Here is a 24963-nt window from a genome sequence, read left to right as displayed (position 1 = left end):
AGCCTGTTAGCCTACCAGAAAACACAATCAAACTAGCGGCCTCCTCGGTGCATTATCTCTTCCACCCGTCTGTCTTGCTCTTGTGTTTCCTGCTAGAGCGCCCCCTTGGAGGCTGTTAGCCCGTAAAAATCTATAGATTAGCCGCTTCGTTTTTTAAGCTGCAGGGTTCAAGGCGTGTGAAAAAAGTAGCGGCTTATAGTCCAGAAATTACGGTAGTTAGCTTTTATGCAACATTAGAATTTTCTTTCACTTCAGGCAATTACTGAAGGTTTAATCTAATCACATTCTAGATGCTCTTTTGATTTTTTCCACCCATGAACATCTTCTGTCACTGGTTTGAACACCGGTATTCTTGAAGTTGTTTGGTCGTTATTGCAAGTGATGTCATGCATAATTCACTGAGTGTTTTGTAATTGGGACCTTCTCAGTTTGGCAGATGGTTCATTGGTGCTTTCTCCCCTACAGGCTTGTGCAACTTATGGCAAACGTATGCCTCCATCATTGTTTGCCATATGCTCCTTCTGGACTGAAAAGTTGCCACCTTCTGTCAACTGAAAGGGCTGGGCACTGATTTGCTCCTACAGATGCTTGTTTGATTTCCTGCAAAGGCATGACTGCTTTGAGGATATGTGTCACCAAACTGCAGTACAGCTAATCATGTACACCCCCATTAGAGTACAGCCCAGGAAACGCACTTTGTCCAATTGATTGGCTGAGAAGCAGCCGAGACAAACTCTAATTGGCATTGAGTGGGATTATTCGGTTTGGCAGCGCTCAGACTTTGCAAATGTCAGAGCCCGGATTTGGCCGAATCAGTGAAGCGAGAGGGATTTCTGGTTCCCACTATTGTTTTGTTATCCAGACCAAGTGGGAAACAGGTAGGGGCTCAGCTTAGATATTGCGAGGAGAAAATAATGCCATTGCAGAGGCAGAGCACAGAGATCTCCACCACTGAGCTGACATTGGAGAAAAGTCAGTTGATAAAAACAGCTCTTCAAGTTTGCAGCTGATAGAGATAGGGAAGAGAGGCAAAGCCGTGAAAAGGCAGACAGAAAGTTTGATTTTTTTTTTTATCTGTGCAGAGTCTTCTGTTTGAAAGAGGAAGCCAAAAACGTTGTTGGTCGAAAAGAAAAACTGAGGGGAATGTTAAAGCTGGACAAACAGGTCTACAAAAGCTATCGAGTTGTGAGGTGACAATTAATTCCCTCAGTGCATCCCTCCTCCCTCTCCACCTGCCATACCAACACGCAGACTGATTAAAAATGCACAAGCCTTTTAGATAATTAAGTTTTGCCTGCAGTGCTACTAGTTAGAGCAAATGAGAAAGCAAAACGAGATAAAACACATACACTCAGGGCCTGCACAGAGATCTGAAGGTTAGCTTTGTGGAAGAAGATATTATACATATTATCTTATTACCGAACCGTGAGGGCAAAGTTTTTCCACCTGGATGTCTGCAGCAACAATCAAACCACCAATCTTGGCAGAGTTTGTCACGCTCTATGAGCTGAGCCATACAGGACCAGGCCTGTTGCTGCCCAAACACGGTCGGAGGCTCACTGCTCACTCAGTCTTCAGGGTAGCCCCCGGTCTGTTTCCCGACCACACAATGTGAGCTCTCAAAGCTCTAATTGTTCGTAGAAATGGCAACAGATTTCTGCCGGAGGCACGAATGTGTCCGTGTTTCCTGGGGATCCCTTTGATGTGCTGTAGATTGTGCTTTGGAAGGTGCTTGAAGCCCACTTTGATCTCAACACGAAGCGCCATAAGAAGCGTTCTCCGTTTGCAAGGTTGCTGCAGGAATGAGGTCATCTCTCGACAGCTGCTTAACAGCCAAAATCTATTACCTTAATGAGCTGAATTTGAAATGATCTGCAGGATCCTTGTCATTGTTTCTTTCTAGTTTCTCAGATTCACGATAATTGAGCTGATCCACCCCTTATTTTGCCGCTGGTAGCCTGGGAGTCATGCACACTCAGTATCTTATCTTCACACTCGATTGAAGTGTTGTGAATGGAGCTCTGCTCTTCTTGCATTTCATCCGATTTGGCAGAGCCTCTTATCATCAAGACAAAAGTGAAACCAGTGTGTTTCACAAAAGCGAAATTAATAAGAATTTTTAAAATCTTCCAGCAGTGACCCACCACACTCACCAGTTTGATTCCTCTCAACAGTCCCAGTTTGTGGTGTTTAACCAGTAACCAGTTTATTAGTATGACATCATTTGGCGTTCTCTGTGAATGGGGATGCATGACAAGCACATGGAGTTAATGGGACTTTTAAGGCTGTTAGATAAATTTATACATAGAAAAAATGAATGAACACAATTTTCAATTAGGGATCAAAAGAAGGTGGGCAGATATTTCAGATTCGATTTTGTGTGAAAGTATTACAAAAAAGTAGTATAAAAAGAAAAAAAGTTTTTCATTTTCACCAACTTTTTTAAATTATGACTTATGGACATAATTAACTGTTTTAAAAAGCTGTAGCAAATCGAAGTCAAAACAAACAAGTGAGTTGATTTTATTGGCTTTATTTGATTTGATTTCTCCAGCAAATTTACTCTGCAGTTGCTGATTAGCATTGATTTTGTGAGTTGCAAAACAAAAAGAACTGATTGGATTATGCCTGGTTAATATGCTGTCTGCATGCTGGTGTCTGGACTGTTCAGACTTACCGAAGATAGTTTTGTTGATGAAGAAGCATCACATCTCTCACTTTGATGTTTGAAAAATGAGCAGTGGGACCAGCAGAGTGGTGGTGAGTTGATTGAAACTCCCAGCGAAGCTTCTAAACACAACATAACCTTGTTTTAATATTATCATCGTAAGATGTGAATTGTGACTTCAGGATTCAGACAGTTGGTCCTGTCGGCCTGTGAAGATAACAATAGCTTTAACAAATTCAGGGCACAGCAGTCGAACTGCAGTTAAGTGGGAAACCATGTAGCTGCTTCTAAACGTGATGATTATGTTTGAATATTATTCAGTAATCGCAAGTATACAAATCTGCAACAGCTTCTTTTTTTTGCCACTTGGGGGCAGCAGACACAAGTTGTGAACACATCATGGACGCGTCACCTTTTAATATGGCATTGTGGCAATTGCTTTATTACACATTCAGCAATTAAAGAACCACGTTCTCACTCATTTGGAGTCATGTTTGTGTCCACTTGGCAAATCTAAGTCTAATATTTACTCTTTTGGCTCTGTTCTCATTACTATCATATATTTTGAGATATTATACAGATCACAAAGAGCGTTTAGATTGATTTATATGAAATAATCACATTTTAAATCGCAATCTCAAAAAGAATAAACCCTACGTATTGGTGGGTTCAGCTGTTTGGTAATTTCCAAATGAACATAAATATTCATCCAAGCTTCATCCAAATATATTCATCAAGTGAAGTGTTAAGTAAGAATTCCCAGGCTTCATTCAGTTTTTTCAGTCGTATACTCAGCACACTCTTCTGTCGCATTGTTGAGGTGAGGAGATATTTTCTCTGACAGTTAACATTTCTCAGACTTCCTTTGTGGCCTTGCCATCTTCTAACATGAAATACAGTGACACCGTACAACTTGGACGCTTGACAGGTGACTGAATCCAGCAGATATCTGCAGTATAGTTAGTTACTATGTTAGGAGACACTTTCCTCTTTTTAGGAAGCTACTTGTTTCTTACACTGGAACACGAACCAGCAGAAAGTTGGACTCACTGGCCACTTCTTGTACTGACTAAACGTGCAGTAGTAGCATCATTAATGCTATAAGTAACCAGGGTTAGGGTTAGGGTCAGGGTCAGGGTTAGGGTTAGGGTTAGGGTTAGGGCAGGGTTAGGGTTAGGGTGATGCAGCACTCTTTTATGGTAGGTTCACTCAATAGCACAGGAGCTTGGAACTTTCAAGCAAAACAACAAAAAAAGTTGTGTTCTTAAGGCCAGTACAGCAGTCCATGTGGAGCTTTTTCTGTGTTGGCGAGGACAGAACAATACTCTTGAATTTCATGTGAAAAGACGCACACAGAAACACAAATGCATATAATGAGTTCTGCTGTAAAATCTTGGGACAGAGTGTGACTCACCTTCAGCCCTTTGACCGCTCTCCTCAGGGCACGGCTCTGATAAAAACTGACATCAGTTGCAGACCTATCTACTCTGACACTGCTGATGCACCAATTTGGTTTCTTCACCAAAGCATACACGTGCTGCTCTGACCAAATGTTGCAATGCAACCATTATATGATGGACTTTGTATTCTTTGTTTCATGAACCATTTAACAAAGTGAGTCACCAAATGAATGATTGTTCTTAAAGTGGTGACTAATTTGACCAACTGATATACTGTATTTCCTCAATTAAAAACGTAGTCAAGTATAAGTCACGTCTTGAATGATGGCCGAGGGCGTGGTCGAAACAAACAAATAAAAACTGGCTCTGAGATACAGGTCAGAAGAAAGCAGATAAACTCCTGGCGGCTGTGATATTATGTGCATGCCAACAAGGCATAATTGTACTAAATTATTGCCATTTACACTTTTCAAAAGAGGGAATAAGGTTTTAAGGCCAGCCTCTAATACAAGCCTCCTTCAAATAAAGGCCAGGTATCTTGAGGTAAATAAAGACCCCAGTCACTGTTTGTGGAAATGTTGTTCTGTGAGGAGTTGGAGCAAAATTCTTTTCTCTTGGATTTACTTGGACCAACGCATATACATATTGTGCACAAACTGGCCACACCATTCTGCATAATATTGCTCCATTTTGACATTTTTACAAGCACTTTTTTAGCAGGTGGACTTGAAGTATATCTAAAAAAGCTTTATTAATACAATCACAAATTAATTTCTATTTTATTTAAAGCCTTTGTTCAAAGAGTGTCAGTACTGTGTTGGCTTGGGACCTTTTTTTTTAATAGAAACTTCAGGATTCCTGCTCCACTATTTTTGTAATTATTTATTATTAAGTATATTAACACCTTATCAGACACAATAAATACATCAGAGCTGGAGGGAGGCATGTTTGAATTACTGATTTAGGTCATAAGGATTTTGGTTTGTACCAGTAAGGAGTCCACATTAGCATGCATTGTTGTTCTTGCATGTTTTCTTCTCACTCCACCCTGTTGACATTGTTTTCTTTTCATTGTTTCTGTTGTTACAAGGGCCTCTTTATTTTTTGCAATCATTCAGCTTAGACAGAAAATGATTTTATGGATACACTTTACCTTTTGTTTACTGTTTTCTCAATTACACAGCATGTGAAAATGTGGAGAAAGATGCTCTTAAGAGAGCATAGAAACGATCATCTCAAGCAGTCACACACAGTATTTAAGTCTGCAGATGACAAAACTACTGAGAGCTGTTGAGACTTTGGCAATGCTCTGCTCTTTTCCTCTGTTTCTGTCTACATCTGTCTCCCTGTCTCGTACTGGTTTATTAGTGCATCATACTTTACTGTCATCCTGATAACGGCGTGTGCTCTGTGGTGTTGGTGTTGACTCATCAATAATGGGCTGCTTTTTAGTGTTTGCTCCATGGCTTCTGTGCAGTTAGTGCTTAAGCCCCCTTTGCTAAAAGACCTAGAAATTGAGATGCAGGATAATCTTCTGGTACACTGAACAAGCTGGGACGGGGCCTCAAACCGACTCAACCTGCCCATATGTGGAATTATAGAGGTGCTTGGCACAGTGCACATGTTGAGCAACTCAGATCTTTATCCAAATGGGTGAGTGTGTGTGCAAATCTTGGCCAAGCTGAGCCTGTCAGCAATACTCAGGAGACTAGCTGCCAATGGAAATTTGACGCATCTAAAATCTGTTTCCCTATTCAGCATGGTCCATATTTCAAGGAGCTGGCTGATTTGTTGGTTGGCTTCCAAGGGTTTTGCTGATGCATTGTGTGAGTAGGACTATATTTATTTGCCGTCTGTTCAACAGCATGGAAGATTCCTGATGACAGATTTCAAGCTTTGGATGGATTGCACTGAAAGGCTGTTTGCATTCAGTCAGTGGTGTGAAAATCTGCTTTTTTGATGATTGTTTTTTGATAAGCCAGTTTACTTCAAAGATTAGTTTCTAGCCTTATTTTATTTACTAAAAAACCTGCTTCTAAAAGTCTTCTGACAAATGTCAGCCTGCAAGAATGCTACTGGTTTCTAGTTATATACATTACATTGTCATATAAATGGCTGAGCCTCAAATAATAGCCTGGGTGTGGCCAGCAAAAGCACATTCAGGTCAATGCTAAATGAAGCCACCTGTAGCCTACCACAACATCTGATATTGTAAATTACATTTTTTTTTAATAAAAGTGTACAGATAAAGACAAGGCTGCAAGACCATTGAGTTTCCTTCATGGTAGCTCAGCATTATTTGTGGAACAGAAGGTACATGAAGGTACATAACACCTTTCTGTCTCCATATTTCATTTAATTAAAACTGTCTCATTGTATCAATGTATCATATAAATGAGTGAATATGTCACCACATGACACTCCTGAGTGGTCACAACCTACAAGGGGCTTAAGGGGTTAAAGTTAAGCTCCAAGTTAAAACAACATTGCTCTTCATAGCATGCTTCCCTCCATAGGTGCCTACAATTGCCCAGGGATGCCTGAGCTTCTGATCGCCCTTGGACTCAGCACCTATGTGCTGTACTGTGGTCCATGCGATGGAATAAAGTGTCATGGGCCTGCTGTTAAACATCTACCCCAAGTTGTAGTCTGTGCTTTTAAAAAAATGTCTTTAAAAGATTTGCTATGCAGGCATGCGTCTGTGTGTTCTCCAAGGCTGTGGTTGTGTTTCTTTCTGACAGCTTCGCAATACCTCTGTCTGGACATTGGACACGAGTGTTTGTTAAACACGCTGCTTATTGTGCTTCAGATCTGTCTGAGACAAGATCAGCAGAAATCAATAGGAAGAGCACGTTTTCTTACCTCTCCTAGGGAGGCCAAAATATGTCTTATTGAACAGTCTTCTTTACAGGCTTTGCATTAGACCAGTCTGAGCCACATTTGTGCTTTTGCTCCCCAAAAGTAATAATTCTGTTGCAGCCATGGTAGCTTGAGGCATCCGTTGAGAGCAAACAATCTCATTATTTCTGTGTGAAGTTTGTTCAGTGAGATTCAGCCATGAGGTGTGTTTGCATAGCCAACATGGAGAAGGGTACTAGACAGAGATCCACATTTCCTGTGTCGCTGTGTAATTTTTCCCCTGCTAGATGACTCAATCTTGCACTGCTTATCAGACATGACAAGAAGAACGCAAATAAAAGTCTCTGCAGGGAAGCCCCACTGTCCTCACCCCACCCCCCACATGCAATAGCAATACCACAGGTCAGATGGAAGCAAGGATACAGGGAGTATTTGATTGGTGTCCCCAATTCCTGGTTGCAAGTTAGAATTGGATGGGTGAAGAAGGAAGGCAGGTTGGATTGGTGAGCGGTTGCCCTCATTACCTCGCCTGGCAGAGTGTGTTGACTGCTGTGCTGATAGGACAGGGCAGGGTGTTTCCCTTTAGAGGATGTGCTTTGATAGAACTTTGGATCTTACAGCAAAGGGAATTTAATGTTTGTCTTCCAAGCTTTCCAGCCACAGCTGGAAAAAAAGGATTTAATGGTGATTATACTCTATATGAACTACATAATTTTAGCACTTTATCAAAAAACATTCGTGCCAAATCTCATGGCAATCCATTTAATAGTTGTTGAGATATTTCAGTCTGAACTAAAGTGGCAGACCAATTGATCAGCAGACCAACATTGCAGTCCAGTGGGACAAACCCTTAGCATGGCTAAAAACCTCACATTCACGTTCCAGCTGGTAGGTTGTTTTTTCAACCTTCACCTGTTTTCCTCCTTTTATTTCACTCTCCACTCTGTGTTTACATGGTGAAAAATGCAGTGGAAGTCGAACTTTGAAGCGTTCCATGGGAGATCACAAAACATCAAGGTTATTGAATATTAACATGTGCAATGCAGAAAGACATTTTTAGACACTGTCAGTCAAGCCTCGGCCATCTGAAAATCCCTTTGGGCGCAGATCCGTCTCTTTTCAGTGCGTTTTGAAGTAACTGCGCAGCTACAAGCGGGCATAACAGAGACCTGACCTAAAAACAGCAGGGATGAGGGCAGAGAGAGCCATTTCCCAGCAACACACTGAGATAGTGATTTAACATTCGCAACAGTGGTTCGCAGAGCTCAAAGTGTTTTATGCCACCTCTTTCCTGGATCTGACAAAGCCAGCTTCTATGAATGATAATGACAGCAAAGAAGTGTGTCTATGCAGGGCTAATTCACTGCCCACAACCCTGACAACTGTGAGTAATGTGACCTATGTCCTCGTCCAGCAGTTATATTACATACATACATTGATCAAACATGTTCTCCACAGCAGGACAAATCATTTAAAAGACACTCTGTTCATCCAGTGTCTCGGTCTGTGCAACACACTGCCCGGTGCGCTGCAGTGCAAACTACTGCTGTGTGCTGCATTCGGTGACATTTCTGCAGCTTTCACTCACCCTTCTCCTGCTCGCTGCCACCAGCCTGGATCTGCTTCTGTTTACTGGGAGATTTAGGTGCTCCCTGATGGCTTCTTATTCTCAGTGCAAGTGCAGAAAGTACATCCCAAAAAACACCTTTAGGCTTGTGACTAAATCAGATGTTGTACTTTAAAAAATAGAAAATAATGTCAGAGGCTTTCCTGATTTTGCATATTTGTAATTATTCCGTCTAAATGTTCAGTCATGTCCCACAGGTCACCACGCTTTGCCATTCACAAATCCATCACAGTGTCCCTCTGCAACAGAGTATTTAAAGACAGTGGGCTGTCAAACCACACACTGAAGTCTTTTAGACATGATAGTAGCATGCGACTTTGCCTTATCTCAAAGCCCAGGGTTAGAGTTTGATGCTGTGACCTAATTTCTTCCCCCACACACACAAAAAAAAACCTTTTCACAGAGTGCCACAAGAAGCAGAATCCTAAAAGTTGTCTTTCTATCCCACCTTGGCAGATGGAGCGCAGCCCGAGCTCTTCATCTTCAATGAGCTGTGCGCCCTGAAGGACGATATAGGGCCTTGCAAAGCCATTAAGGACCGATTCTTCTTCAGTGTTGACACAGGTCGCTGTGAGCTCTTTGAGTATGGAGGCTGCGGTGGAAATGCCAACAATTTTGAGAGCTTGGAAGCTTGTGAGGAAACCTGCGTGGTGTCAGGTGAGTCCGACACTTACAGCTACATTAAAAACCAGTTTTTGACACGTTTCCAAATATTCACCTTGATAAGCGGTGAGCACATTTCACTATCTCCACTTAAAGTCGACAGCGACACAGACCCCATCATCAGTGATACAAAGGGTGTTTTGTATCACTTCTGTGTTGTTAGCAAATGATCAGTTTGGTTTTTCAAGGACTGTTGTTCCTCATTAGACTTTATTGCCACCTTGGGCATAAAATCCTATTACAAAGTCATTTTGTTGGTATGCAGCTAAAATGGAGCATTGCCAGCACATTAATTCTCAACAGTTTTCCTGGAGGCATCTGATTAATGAGAAATATGGGCTCTTTTAAGAGAGATGGCCAGCATTGTATTATTCATGAGTCGCACATACTACGCTGATGACAGATTGAATTTGAATCTGACATTCTTAATGAAACAAAGCACCCCGTAACAAATGCTGAATGTGTGCGGCCCTGATGAAACCGTTATCTGATAATCATCAACAATGCGAAAGAGGAAAGAGACGCTCTGTCGGCCTGACAGCGAGGCTCACGCCGTGGGTTCAGGATGGAAAAGTTTCTTTAATGAGGCCAACCGCTTCCACCATCAACAGCCATTTGTCCAGTCGATTGTCAATAATACACCCACCCATTAAATGAAGGAGGACAAGCAGCCCATGGCCTCGTGTTGGCTACTTGTCTCAACTTTCCGATGTTCAATGAAAGCAGTAAAACAATGAGATTTCTTGAAAACAGCATTCAGTTCTGTTGTTTCCATATTAACCACGCGGGCCTAATGCAGGGGACGCAGTATTTATGAAGGCCATTTTTGCCATTGGACCATTTTTTTGTGTTGCTGTTGAATTCTATCACAGTTGTATTTTTCTGTTAAATAAGGAAAACAGGTGTAAGAATATGTCATTTCTTGACAATTTAAATTATTTAGTTTATTTATTAGACTTCCAACAAAGCAAACACGCTGCTTGCATACATCTGAAACTACAGTGAGTTACATGTATACTATGGCCTGTTGAGTTACAAAGGAGTATTACGAGACCGGGTGCAGCTAGCTGGTAGATACATATATAGATATATCTGCAACACAATGCTAGACGTCTTTGACATACTATCACAACTGTGACTTCTTCACATTCTGTTGATAATGTTATTGGAGTTTGTGGAAATAAATAGCTGCATCAGTCAAATACAAAGTAAAAAAAGCAATAAATCTCATTAAGTCTTGTTTTTATAGTTCGATTAGAGCGAAATGTAAAATGCAGCTAAAAACACTGCTGGATTCTGAATGGATGTGGAGAAGAGTGTTATATGATATGATATATTTATATCAGGGATTCAGTTATTTTCTCCCACGTCATCCTGAAATATTGTGGGTGATGTTCCTGCCACACATGGATCGGATTGTAATTGGAAGACGCGTCTATCAGTTATAATTCTTTCGACGATATTTATGTCGTTTTAGGATGTTACAGCATTAATATCGTCAAGACCTGACTCAAGATTAAAGTCAGCTGCCTTTTCTGCATAATCAATTTTACTCTTGTCAGAGGCCAATTGCTTCTGAAGAGGCAGATATATGATATTAAATGCATCATATTCAATGCCCTCCATACAGGACACAGTTATGTGTCACCGTCACTGATCTTTGCTGGGTCTTCTTTAATCAGATGTTGTTAAGAGCATGCTGATGCCTGCTGTGTCGCCTGCTACGGGATATCAGTAACGTAATACTGCTGCTCTTGACAAGCAATCAAAGTTAGAGCAATTAGACGCTTCACTCCAGGGAGATGAATTTATCCCCAGTAAGATGAGCTGCTCTGTGCTGGTTGGTTCAAAGCACTTCAGGTGAATGGAGATACGTGTGTGAATAACACCGTACGTCCACAAAAGGAAACTGGAGAACGGCGGAGGAACACCTTTCACTCAGGCGTAACAGCTGCATACAGTGTGGAATTGTATCAGTAATCTAGAGCATGAAAAACAATACATTTTTAATACTCAAAAGCTTGTCTGATCAATGTGAAATATGCCCTCGCATGCATAGCATAAACACATCTATCAAAGTGTTTACATGACGTGTACTCTGTGGTGTGACGAAGTGCTTTCTCCCACTGGCAAAAAATAACCTTCAAATCCTTATTGCATGCTATGGGATGCATTATGCAGTCAGACAGAAGGATTGTGAATGAATCTGTATCCTGAGGGCCTTTACATATGGAGAAGATGCTCCATTTCACTGCGCTGTAAAGATGAATCTGGTGTCGAGCTTCTCCGGCCGATGCAAAGGTGACCTTAAATAAAACAGTAACATGTCAACACAGTCTCAGGTGTTAAAGCTGCTCTGTGTGTATGGTCTTACTCATGAGTAAGAGGCATCATGAGTAAGCTGTAAAACTTACACATTTGTAAGATGGCATTCAAAGGGCGTTTTCAAGACTGTTTTTATTGGTTAAAAAAATCAGCTTGTTGCATAACACATAGTTGTGGTTCCTTTTATCTACGTTGACCCACACTTCCATGTGTGTTTCCATACTGGATGGCCACTAAGTCAAAACTAGAGTGGAAAGAAATAAACCCAGTTTTGTCCGAACTCTGAGCACGTTTTGGCTTTGTGTTATATTCAAGTCTATCGTGTTCACACTGAAAAAGTGACAGAACTAAAGCTACCGTGTGGAGTTTTTGGCTTGCAGCTGTCGGGATTATCAGGTGGCACGCAACAGTCCAGAAAAGTATTATTCCACAATCATTGGAAAAGGAGTGGCTGCGAAACACGAATGCGTTTTTCCATAAACACCTCAAAATGACTCACAGCTGGCCAGGTGAGAAGAGGACTGCAAAGACTCCACCCAGGAAAGGCTGCAGGCCAGGACGCCATGAGGTGCGGCAGGTGAGTCCTGCAGGACATCCTCACCCTGAGCCTCAGACTCAGAAATGTCCCCTTATGCTGCGGAAGACGTCACGGCTGGTCGTCATTAGACCTGTGACGTGACGTCCCACGTGATGAAGACCCGTGAGTGACTGATACTATCCCACCAGCACTGGAGCTTCTGCACTTCTTCTTCTGTCTACCAGGGGAAATTTGCAGTCGATGATGGCATCATCTAGCTGCTACAGCAGGCTTATTCCCACCAGCACAAGGCTGGGGGCACAGAGAGGATCATGTTCTTTGATTTCTCCAGTGCTTTTAACAAAATGCAGCCTCTATTGTTTGGAGACGAGCTCCGGGCCATGCAGGTGGACTCTCCACTTGTTTCCTGGATAATGGATTTCCTGTCCGGCAGGCCACGGTTTGTAAGACTGCATGTCAGGAAGCGTAGTAAGCAACACGGGTGCCCCCCAGGGGACTGTCCTCTCCCCCTTCCTGTTTACTCTCTACAGCTCAGACTTCAGCAACAACTAGGAGTCGACCTAGCTCTAGCTCTATGGACAAACTGCCTGGAGAGCGCTTTTCATAAGAAAGGTGCGCCATCTTTGAACGTGACATCCACTTCTGCTAAATGCAGAAAGATTCTGGGAAATAATAAAAACAAACAAACAAAATCTTATCATTGCCTGTTAGTGTTAAATATAGAGTATGTTCATTTCTTGGATATTTACTGCAAGCACAGTACGCTACAAAGACTAGTCTGAAGTCTGTAGTGTATATAATCAGTATGGAATTGGAGCACAGCGGTGTTTATGAACAACTGACATGAGTGTGATTGCTGTAAACAAATGAAGCCATTAGTGAGAAAATTGGGTAGCCTTGAGCTCCACTGCAGTAAAACTAATGATCATGTCGGGCTTATTAAGTCTGATGCATTTGTAAATTCAAATTGAAATTAAACCAAATTAACAGAAGTCTTTTAATTTTCATTGACCGTTACCACCCACTAATATTAGCCTGTTTTCCTGAACAATATGATGTTGACTGTTTCTTTGTATACAGTTAATACGTGAAATAAATTCTAACCTCTGTGACTCAGTGAACACGAAGATGAAGCAAGCATTTCCAAGAAGGATTTTATTTAACAGCTAGACATTTGAAAATGTCACCTCGTTTGTAACTTAGAGAAAGCAGATCTCGAGGGCGAGCGTCTTCTGCTGCGGGGCTGTTATCATCAAATCAGTGACATTTTAATTCCCACATAGAGCACACACTACAAGAACAGCTAGTTGACGCACTTAAGATGTGTTATTGCACCCATCAGTTAGTTAAACCTTCTGTTGTGTCTGTGTTTCTTACACGTGACGACACGGTCGCAGACATCTTAACAAGAATTTTCATGTAAAGGTCACAAACCAACAATGTGAGGAGTGTTTCTGTGTGAGAAACTACTTTTATCTCTGGCGAAGGCTTTTTCTCTCCAGTCCAGATGTTTGACTGAAACCCCAATGAGTCATAATCATTGTGCCCCCAACTCTTCCCTTTGGTCTGATGTCCCTTTTACAGAGGTCACAGACACAAACACAGTGTTTCTTCCTGGATTAAGGCCTCGGCCCGGTCTGTGAACACAGACATTGTTAAAAAAAACAAAGTAGGCAAAGGAAAGAGGTGCAGAAAAGCCAGCAGCACAGACAGTGTGTTGCTGGAGGTGGCAGAACTGGGTTGATTGTTGAAATCTGGGGTCTCATTTATAAAACTGTGTGCAGGATCCATACTCTGTACACGTGCACAAAAGCTGAAAGTCGCGTCACCAAAAGAAACAGAGAACTGTGAATGCACACCTGCAGGTAATGTTCCCTTTATAAATCACAGTCCGCCTGGAAGTGTGCACACATGGATCTGCACGCCCACATTCAGCCCTGAATGGTCCACGCAAAGCACCTTATGAATGGAAATAAATGAATACAAATGAGCCGGCTGATCAGTGGTTCATTACTGTGAAACGTGACAACAAACCGAGAGGAAGACCAAGAAAAGGTGGTTTTCTGAGATAGAAATTGAAGTGCTTGTGAATGAGCTGGAGGTCAGGCAGCACGTGCTGTTTGATGGCCGCGGCTAAAGATATTATTCTGCAGTTCTTTAATGCTATTTGATCTAATCTTGGATTTCTACAACTGATGATTTCGTCAGTTCGTTACTATCCTGTCAGGCCTCCCGTCGGCGCTCTGGAGGTTTGAGAATGTGGTGAATAAACACTGATGAAATACTGAGAGCACGGTAAGATTTGAGTTGGTTTATATCTTTTTAAACTTAAGGTGCTTGAAGAATAGTTGCTCCAAGTACAAATAATATTGCTGGTTTGAATGCTTATGATCACCTGGATCTATAATCAACATCTGATATTAAGTGAAATTACATGCGTGAGAGGCCTCATTATAAAATCTGGCTTAAATTCAACACCTCACCACCTGTGACGCCAATATCCCCCGACTCGAAAGTGTTCGTAGGCATGGTTTCAGCTTTACGCGCAGGTGTGCACATTCTCCCATCAGGTTTTTAGAAATCACCATTTGTGCACGGGAAGTGCCGTACGCCTCTTTCAGCCTCATTTTGTACAAACACAGTGGATGTAAACAAGATCCCTGGACTGGAAAATTGTGAGCTGACTTTGCAGAGTTGAAACAAACTTGTGTTTTCCTGTTTTTCATCGCCTAATGTTTAGTAAATCATGGCAGTTTTGGGCTGTTAATGGGACAAAATGCTTAATAGGTAACACTCATGTTTCTCTCTGACAGCAAACGTTGAGCTCTTCAATATTCTGGCTTCAATCCCACCAGATTTATGTCATCTTTCAATATGCAAACAGTAACAAGGTTATGAAAAACCGCCTTTTATGGGCTGTGGATTGGCTGATACAGCTGCTGAGGTCAGTGTATTTCTGTGTTATTGGATTACGTCTGTCTCCATCCAGAGTTTGAGTGCATTTATTTGCTAAATTTCTATTCTATTAGAGATCAATTGTCTCTTTTTTCCAGAGGAGGCCAGGCCACCTTAGAGGCAGAACAACGATCAGACTATGTTGAAATATATCGAAGAAAACTGAAGGAAAGAAGTTAATTGAACAAGTGAAGAGATAAGAGAAGGATGATGCAGAGTTTCTGGAAACGCTGGAAGGTTTCAGTACATTGATTTGACAATGTCTAAAAATCTCATTTTCTGAGGGCCAAAATATGAAAATATAAAATATGTGTTAAGCAAACGAGGCTTCCCCTCGCTGCAGATGGTCTTAAATGTTGAAGAGTTTCCCTGAAACATTGAGGTTCTCTTTGGCGAGAAGCCAAAACTCTCTGGAATGACGGACCGTATGATTCACACCCGGCACTTGTAGAAAGAGCTGACCGATAATTCTCCTTAAAACACAAATCACCTCTTCCACCTTCACAGCTTTAATGGAGAATTGTGTTTCTGAATTATTCATCGCTGCATGGCTCTGGAGAGCGTGCTAGACGACCCTCTGACACATCGCTCTGCCCATGCTTTTAAGTCAAAGTCACCTCATAAAGTGTATTTAGATGTTACAGTGATAGCCTCTTAATCATGGTCACCCTTCAGCAGAGTGTGGTTATTCAAAGACTGAACATAAAAACCAAACTGAGCCTGATTAGTTGGTGTCAGACATCCTCATCTGTTGGGAAAATGCAACAGGTGAGAAGTCAGACGTCTCAACTGAATTCTAAATTAGCTTCTAACAACTTTTGTTTTTTGTGCTTGTTAGCTGGTGAAGCACTCTGTCTGTCCATGATGGCTGCCAGCTTTAGGAGGTTCCACTCTCACATCTGTCCATTAAACATAAGGCTACAGCTAACAGCTGGTTAGCTTAGCTTAGCACAAAGACTGGAAACAGCTGGCCTAAGAAAATCTGCGTGCTAGCACCTGCCTGTTTTAACTTGTTTGTTTAATCCATCCACCCTGGGTGCACCAGACTAATTCTTGGCAAGGAGCTGTAACTGGCTGGAGTCTCCTCTTGGTCCCAGTATACATTTTCAGGAGCTGGAAGGCTTTTGTTACCTTCAACTGAACTGGGTTCGCTGTTTCCCCATTTTCCAGTCTTTGTGCTAAGCTAAGCTGGCTCAACCTACATATTTAGCCAACAGACATGAGAGTGGTATCAATCATGTCGAAGTATATTTCCTGAGAGTTGAGCGATTCCTTTGACACGGTGTCTTTTCTAAATTAGGCTACAGGCTAATTAATAAAGCCAGAAATCAGCTGTTTAATTGGGTTTACGTATGTTACAGCTTATGAATGCTGGAAATTCAGGAAATTCATTCTTATTTAATAACAATGCAGAAAGTTCTTTTTATGCAATGATTTAACACTGTTTTAATGACACTGGTTATCTTAGCTTGAGATGATTTTATAATGGTGCGGTCTATTCACATTTTAACACCTTACCATCCACATTTCCCCTTTTATTTCCCAGTTAAAGCTGTTAAAATCTTAATGTTGCACTGCATGTTTTAATAGTTGCACCAGTCCATGAAATGAAAACATTGTGTATGCAGCCGGAATCACTTCAGACACATCTTCCCAAAATACAGGCAGCGTGTTTTTGAAACTTGGGGATCTCCGCTGTATCTTCAAATAAAGTTTTGTGGGTGTGATCAAAGTTCACAGCGAGTTTGCACTGACTAATCCACTGGTGGGTCACTGAGGTTTAATTGGCTTGCTTATTATTGCTTATTTCACTCCCTTAACAGTCTTTTGAAGACGCTTTGAAAGAGTAAGATGCCTCATCATTGTCATTTTAAGTGTGACGACGCCTCATTTATGTAATCAAACTTTCCACATTATACACATTTCAAGAATCTTATCAGTTAGTTTTTGATGAAATCATTCGGGATCCATCTGTGTGGTGGATCAGCCCAGTACACCTGCCATGATTGGATGCTCCCTCTCCGCTCTGCTGTTGAGAAATGTTGATCAGCCAGTCATGGCTTGTCAGGCTGCACCTGTCTGGGCTGACGATGCCAATAAAGTCTGTTAGAAACCGAGCCAGTCCAACGCAACTGATGCCTCTCACACCACGGCACACTCAAGTGAAGCATGGGCCCGTCACCGGCTCATAAATGATTTAGCTTTGGTGACGGCTTATTCAAATAAACAACAGGGTTCATGACAGCCCCCCACAGCCCCTCTGCTATCTTTACTGTTGAGTGCTCCTTGCTGCAGATGGAAACAACAGTTAAACATACAGATTTCAGATTAAAGAGAATCTGAGTGCAGTTTGTACCACGAATGTGAAGTACAAATAAACCCTAACTTTTAAATTTCCCCTTTTTAAAAGCATAAAGGTCAGATTGGCAGATGAAGAACTGCCATCAAGGAAAAGGAGGAGAAACAGGAAACAAAACTGTACAATTACAGCAACCTTACACAACCTTACACAATGAAAGATGCAGAATTTAGGTGAACATCAGACTTTAGCTTCAAGCTGTAGTACCCTGATCCCCGTACTCCAAAACCCGGGGGTGATGATATATGCAACGAGCGCTCAGAAATGAAACATGGGAACTGAGGTAAGAGATATAACAGAAAAGAGAGCAGAGAAGGAAGACATGGCAGAGGAGGTTCACTGGGGACGAGGGGAGGTAAGAACGTTCCTCCTGGAAGTGTTGACTTTTCAGCTCGCAGAGAATGAGCGAATGTGAAACCTGACTGGAGTGGAAATGTCACCGCGCGAGGAGACAGGAAGTGCTCTGGCTGTGTCCGTGGCCTGCACTTCATTTATTGGACCTTTAACTCTGCACAGGCTCTGAGTACCTCTGTCTTTGCTGTCTTTATCATTGTGTCCTTGCCACGGTCTTCCCATGCTCTGGTTCTCTCTTCAAGACTTATTTGCTGAACTGACCTCAGTGTTCTTTTTCAGGTGTCTTATTCACTGCTCGAAGGCCTGCACCATACCTGTTCTGTATAAGCAAAACCTATCACCGGCTTTGTTGTGAGATACTGAAAAGCAATTTACCAATCAGTACAATTGAGATGCTTTCAAAGCAAAGCTGAAAGCTCAATCGAGGCAGTGGAGCATGATGTGTTAAAGCTTCTGTTTTGGTCAGAATTGTTGAAGCTCTACTCAGAACAAGAATGATGATACTGTATAACAGAATGTACTTTCTGTCTTTGTCAATCAAACCATAAAAGAAAGTTACATCTCAGGAGCAAAAGTCATAAATGTTAGCCAAAACTGTAAAGTCACGTAGCAACAGAGTCAGTATTAAAGAGCTGTAATGGAGTCGTCATTTAATTGCTCTTCCTCTCCTCTTCCTAGACGACAAGAACCCGTGTCATTTACCCGAAGCTCCTGGTCCTTGTCGGGGGCTGGTGACGCGCTACTTCTTTGACAGCAAGAGTCAGCAGTGCAAGCAGTTCTTTTACGGCGGCTGCTTCGGCAATGCCAACAATTTCAGGAGCATGGCGGAGTGCCAGGCGAAATGTCAGAACCCAGGTGGGCCAGGTTGAACTTTTGTCCTTTTACAGTAAAGACTGACACCCGGGCTGCCCACACAGCAGCTCCGTGAGCTTCAATTCCAAACCACAAATTAGGTCTGGTTGGGTATTGTGCTCTGCAGCAGCGAATGCTCCGAAGATGCTGTCATCTGGTGGAAAATGGAGTGTATCTTTAAAAAAAAAAAAGGTGTCTGTGTAAGACCACAAAGGCCATTTAGGAGTCAATGCATCTACACCACAGCCGTCCAAATAATAAGATTTGTAATTGTGGTCCGTCCCATTTCTGTCTTGTTGTCAGCGTTTTAATTTGGCCAAACGGAAACAATTACTTTTCCTGTCTTTACCTCAAAGAAGCATGCTAAGTGTCATTTACATACCTCTGGGTTCATAGACGGCCGCGGCGCAGCTGATTGCAGCTGCCGCACAGCGAATGAAAACACATTTCAGAGCGGTGACACAATCAAAACAGTCCCACTGCAGAAAATGAACTTTCTGATGAATTTTAGCTGACCATGAAATCACATCCCACCTTGATTTAGCATTTAAATCGTTTTTAAGTGGCCAAAGCACACTCAATTACACTAGACTTAGGCACGACTTACAAGTCATTTAGATATTGAAAATGTCAAAGAAAATAACGAGGAAGTCGCTCAACTGTGTCCAATTTCGCCGACGGCCTATGTTGTGCTGGAAATCAATTTGAAAAGCCTTTTTTTTTTTAATGGATAACAATTTCAGATAGATGGCTTTGGTTTCATTAGGAGATCATATCTGTTTGTAGACCAACACCCTTTATAGTCTGATGCTAATTAAATGAAACTGGAAATTAATTATGATTGATTACTGGGATTTAATGGGATCTGTTCTAAATATAGAAAATCCTGGTTCAGAATCTGTGATTCATGTTTTTTTTTGTTTTTTTTTTGGTCAATTTAGCAAAACCCACTAAGGCTCCTGAAGTCCAAACACAGTCTGCTAGAAAGTCTGATGTTGTGCTGCCCACCATATTAACTGGTAAGACTGCATGCACACCACACTCTACTTCAAGTCTAATGTGTTAATGTTCTGTGGCTTGTTTAACAAAAACACTGTACTTTCATGCAGAATGTGCAAAATAACATTAAATTTCTCTGTGATGCAACATTTTGGGAAATATATTATCTCTTGGAGGGAGAGGGAGATGAGAAGATTGGCACCACTGTCTTGTTTGTGTGTTAGGTGGGGTGCAAGAGCCAGGAGGTGCTTAGCCTAGCTTAGAGGCACTGGCAGGGGGAACAGATACCCTGATGCTGTCCAAAAACACAAGTTCCCAGAATGTTCCTGTTACTGTGAGATTGCTAAGAAAGCCAGTGGAGATGGTGCAGAGAAGCACTGGGAGGAGATAAACTGGAGTTCATCAGCAAACAGTTCAAGTCAAGTCAAATTTTATTTATACAGCCCGAAATCATAAATCACAATTTTCCTCAGGGGGCTTTACAACAACACCCTCAGTCCATAGACCCCAGATTCTGGTTTGGAAACTCTCCCCCGCCCCACCCCCCCAAAAAAACAACATTTAACAAGGACACAGAGGAGGATCGTCCTCCCAGGACGGACAGACACGCAACAGATGACTGAGAACAGACCAGCAAAATCTGAGCATGTACAACAACAATTCTAAAACAAATGAATGAGACACATCATGTTGATTAATGAGCGCTACAGACAGATTTTTGAACCCGAAGAGCCAAACTTCTCCCTGCTGCCTGTTTTTAAGATAATCTAAGCTAAGTTAAGCACCTCCTGGTTCCAGTTCTACACTTAACGCACAGAAATGAGAGTGGTATTGATCTTTTTTCACTCTGGGAAAGATGCATATTTCCCAGAATGCTGAGCTATTCTTCATCATAACTAATCCCTTGACGTTTGTGTTTGCTTTGCTAGGGGAACTGACTGCACCTGAGCCTCAGGTGCAAATGAACAACACCAATCGAGAGCCAGGAGGTAAGAAAGGATGACTAGAGGTGTGTTCAGACAGAGCCGAGGGGTAATTGCATGTGCAGTAAAATCAATGGAAAGAAGCAAAATAAACATATTTTTCTGCTGCAAAATGAGGCGGAGACACTTTTTGCTTATCGCAGTTCTTTGTGAATCTACAACAGGAAAAGAGAGAAAGAGGAACAGCAGAAAGAAGTGAAGTTCTTGCTGAGTTTTGAGATCAGTCAGAGTCTGAGCTGCAGCACCGACCACACGCACACGGCTGGCTGGGACGTTGCTGCCTGTCTTGCAGCTAACACCTGCACAGGTGGAGCATTAGCTAATAAGACACGGACTGCACAAACGGTCCTGCATTATGATTCAAGGCAAAAATTAGCTTTGCTTTCCATCTGAATGCACCATAACAAGGAACATTTTCAGTCTGAGTAACATCAGATTAGCCTGCTGTGTGGCTGATTACAGTTTTTAGTTCAGCATCAGTGAGGAGCTCGAGAAAAATCGGGGGGCAGGAAGGCACAAAGCCAGAAGAAGTTAATTCATTGCAAACATGACGGAGCAGCAGACATTCGGGATAGATTAACTGTTGTAAGGCATAATTAAATCAATCACCCTGTCCTCAGAGTAGCAACCGATCTCTGCTGAATTCTGAATTCTTGAGCCCTGAAACCGGTGCAAGCTGCCAGTAATGCAACTGTGCAAACGCCAAGGTGAAGTAATGCACTGATGGTAGGCAGCCTGCAAAATGCCGCCTGTTGTGCAAAGCAAAGGGCAGAAACCGTGCATCAGTGTCTCCTTCCCGAAGCCCATTTGTCACATATACCCACTAACTAATTTTCTGTGTTAGGAGCGAGGGGGCATATATCACGGTCGTCGTGTTCCAAGGCTCCTCTGTGCCGCAGCAGGAGACCCTGGCATGCTTCCCTCAACTCATTCAAGGAGTTATAATTTTAAGAATTCAATTTCACTCTTGTCAGAAAACAGAGAGGCAAAGATTCAGGATGACTTATCCTCAAAGGTACTGCCTCCCAATCAGACTGCTTTTTTTTTTTTTGCTTGTATTTCTGCGATTAGATCTCCAGCATGTGACAAAAATGTCTCTGAGGAAGAAAGCCGGCATGAAAGGAAAACTCCTCAGAGTGTCGGTGAATTATTCAGATCTTAAATTAGACAGATCTAGAGGGTAATATATGCTAATGATTCACGATTCAAATATCAGGTGACACTTGTTTTTCACATCTGAGCTGAAATGGGGCGTTTGAAAAGTCACAAAAGCTGGAAAATGAGCGTGACAGAACTGGCATGCATCCTGAGTGTCCTTCCACCGAGCGGATGCTGCAGTGAAACCAAAGAGTGACATCTTGTGGTCATACGGTGATCTGCACCTACAGTGTCACAGGGAGGAGCTGGAACGTAAATACAGAGAAATAAACCAGCTCACATAGTAAAGCAGCCAGACATTAAATATATTATGTTATATAGGATTAACAAATGATCACATTCTGTTTATGTTATGTTAGTTCCCTCATTTAATGATTTTTAATCTGAAGAAAAAAACATATTTTAGGGGATTTCTTACGGTATCCCATCTGTAAAATCATAATGTCTAATGCTTTGTTAATATTGATGTCAATAATATTAAAATGATCAGTATTTATTGACAACTTGGTGACAATGAATCCATCGCTCTGTTCCAAACGACCCCAGCAAGTGAAGTAACAGAGGTAAACATTGGCTGCAGAAGTCGGAGCGTTTACCTGTGAAAGTCAAGGCGGGAAAGAGCGCTCATGACTGCTAACAAGCTTCCCTACAACTCGACTGCAGCTGCTTCTGAAGAAACCCCCAGAATAAATGAAAGAGGAGAGCTTACAGAGCCCTTTGGGAGGCCGCGATAACAACTCTCACTCCTTCAAATCTGGCAGTTTAAGTCTGAAAGCCTGCAGACGCTGGACCAAATCTATTCCACAGTCAGACTGAAGCGTAATGTGTGAGGATGTGAGCCCGTGTGGAGTTAAAAGCTAAGACGAGGGGCTAACAGGCTTTAGGACCATGCATCCTCCACCGGGCCCAGACTAATTGCTGCTGGCTGATAATAGAAATTGTAAGTTGCTTGCTGATCTAAAGCTTTGATTGTTCCTTGCTGTGTTTCACAGAGTTTCGGCCTTCAGAGCTGTGCTTCAGTCCTGTGGACCGAGGGACGTGCCACGGTTCAGAGAGGAGGTTTGCATACAACCCCAAGACCAAGAGATGCCAGATGTTTAACTACAGTGGCTGCGGGGGAAACGAGAACAACTTCACATACCGGAAAGGCTGCATTATGAAGTGCATTCGAAGCAGAAAGGGTGTGTGAAGAGGTTATTTCCAAAAAGAACAAGAAACAAATGAAGCTTTGCTCAGTCATAGAAAGTACAATGCGTAAAAGTCTAATCATTTCTAACTTTGTTGCTCTGTTCTGCTGCAGCTCACGGGATGAAGATGATCCGAATAAGGAAGAAGAACATCGAGAATATTCTTCATCGCTCCGGCTGAACTCTCTGCATCAGATCTGTGGAGCCTCGTGTATTTATGTCCATATTTTATTTTGTAGCTTTACTCATATCTGTTGTATAAAAATCACTTAAGTGTACCTGAATGAGCAGTGCAGTGACTGCAGTTAGCGTCATTATCAGTATATCTCACAGACAAAGAACACATTCGTTTTGCTGATGTCTGACACAGCAGCTCTCTGCACTGATGCTCTGCATGTCCACTTTTCTATGAACACTATCTTTTAAAATTTCAAAGTTCCTGTTCTGATCACACTGCAGCGAGTGATGCTTTCCTTTCTCCTCTGCTGTTAATCAATGTGAACAGCAGCATTAGCAGATTAAACTGGTGGACAGTCTTTATTGTAGGATCAACGACAGCGATGTCTCCATCGGACACATTAATCAAGATGACGTGTCCTCACAGCTGTAAATCAATGAGAACAAGGTCACGACTTTGTCACATTAAACATCAACTTTTCTTCCCTCTTTTTAATCAATGTTATCCAAGTTGGTAAATCAGTATTGCAGTTCCACCAAGGAGCCAGAAGGTGTCAGTGTTGTGTAAAGTATGTTTTCACAGAGGTGGTGGGCACTGATCCTTCTCTGCACAGTGTGTGCTTCACTGTCTTCTTTTATAACCACGGTTATAATGTATTGGACTGTAAGATTTCATATAATAAAGTTCAACAATCATCTTCTTTTTCCTTCAGTTTATCTGTTTAGGTTCCCATCGGCCTCTTTGTACCAACAAGTTCAATGTTTTCACAGTAAAAAAAGCTGAAATAAAACAGGTAAACAGTCAAACACATTCAAATAATATGATAGCAGAGATCTCATAGTTTCCATAGGCCTTACAAATTATTTAAGGCTCTTCCATTACTTATTCATCACAAAAGAACCAGTGATCAGCACATCGAGCACCCCACCTCCATCCACGGCCAGACAGCTGAGCAGGTGAGCAATTCAAATCCCATGGACACATTAGAAACACAGCAAACAACAGACTCCATGTCATCTGTAACCTCAGACCCTTTCCTGTTTCAGTTCATTCAGTTCTTCCTGCTTTTTCGCTGTGTTCACCTTCTCCAGCAAAAACAAACCTGCATCGCACTCACTGGTTCCAGTATCATCTGCCCTGCTACAGCCAGTTCTCTCAAACATGAACCACAGAGCAAATGACCCTGATGACCCCCCAACACCTCACTCCACCTCCACCTGGTCGAGACTTTAAAGTGGAAAAGAGCTGAACTGAGCTGGAGTTGTGCTAATTTAGCAACTTACACTTCAAATATATTCAAGACTGCTTGAGTACACTTAAGTATACTTGAAGCTGACAAAAACAGGACAAAGTGGACTCAGTACATTCTTTAAAAGTATAATTCAAGTGTATTTTTCCATCTGGGACTGCCATGAGAAGCGATGTATGAACGTGAACAAGAAGATTTTACAGATCATCAATATCTCGTTCTGTGTCGTTCTGGCTGGAAACAAATCTCCCTCTGGGACGATAAATCCAGTCCTCACAGGAGACCACAGCGTACGAAAGTCTCTCCAATGTGTGCTGCAAAAGCAACGTAAACGTGGGTTTTTGTTGATTATTCATCTGTTTAAAAAAAACAATGATTGTTATCCTTCAAAATAAGGCACTAAAAGCAGTTTTAAAGTCTCTAAATGAAACACATCTGTGGACACGTTTTAGCACATTCTGCAGTTAACACTGGGTTTACAGCTTCTAGGCTGATTCCAGCTATTTTTATGTGTACTGAAATTTGAGTTACTTTTTTTAACATAAATAAATGAAGTAAATGATTCAGTATCATTAATTCCTGGCAGTGCGGAGAATGATGCAACAGGAG

At 41.9% G+C, this 24963-nt stretch overlaps 1 protein-coding gene across 1 annotated transcript in view; it reads left to right on the top strand.

Annotated features, from left to right (window-relative positions):
* The window catches only part of tfpia (tissue factor pathway inhibitor a), a 36384-nt gene extending 12579 nt beyond the window's left edge, over positions 1-23805 (top strand). The window contains exons 2-7 of the mRNA XM_070975621.1: positions 9011-9211; positions 18427-18603; positions 19542-19619; positions 20529-20588; positions 22733-22921; positions 23041-23805. Coding sequence (XP_070831722.1) covers positions 9011-9211; positions 18427-18603; positions 19542-19619; positions 20529-20588; positions 22733-22921; positions 23041-23108 — 773 coding nt within the window. The 3' untranslated portion in view covers positions 23109-23805. The remainder of the gene's footprint in view (positions 1-9010; positions 9212-18426; positions 18604-19541; positions 19620-20528; positions 20589-22732; positions 22922-23040) is intronic.
* Positions 23806-24963: the final 1158 nt, after the last annotated feature.

This window comes from Chaetodon trifascialis, chromosome 12 (genome assembly GCF_039877785.1).
Source record: "Chaetodon trifascialis isolate fChaTrf1 chromosome 12, fChaTrf1.hap1, whole genome shotgun sequence".
NCBI classification, from domain to species: Eukaryota; Metazoa; Chordata; class Actinopteri; order Chaetodontiformes; family Chaetodontidae; genus Chaetodon; species Chaetodon trifascialis.
This window is presented reverse-complemented; position numbering and strand designations above follow the sequence as displayed.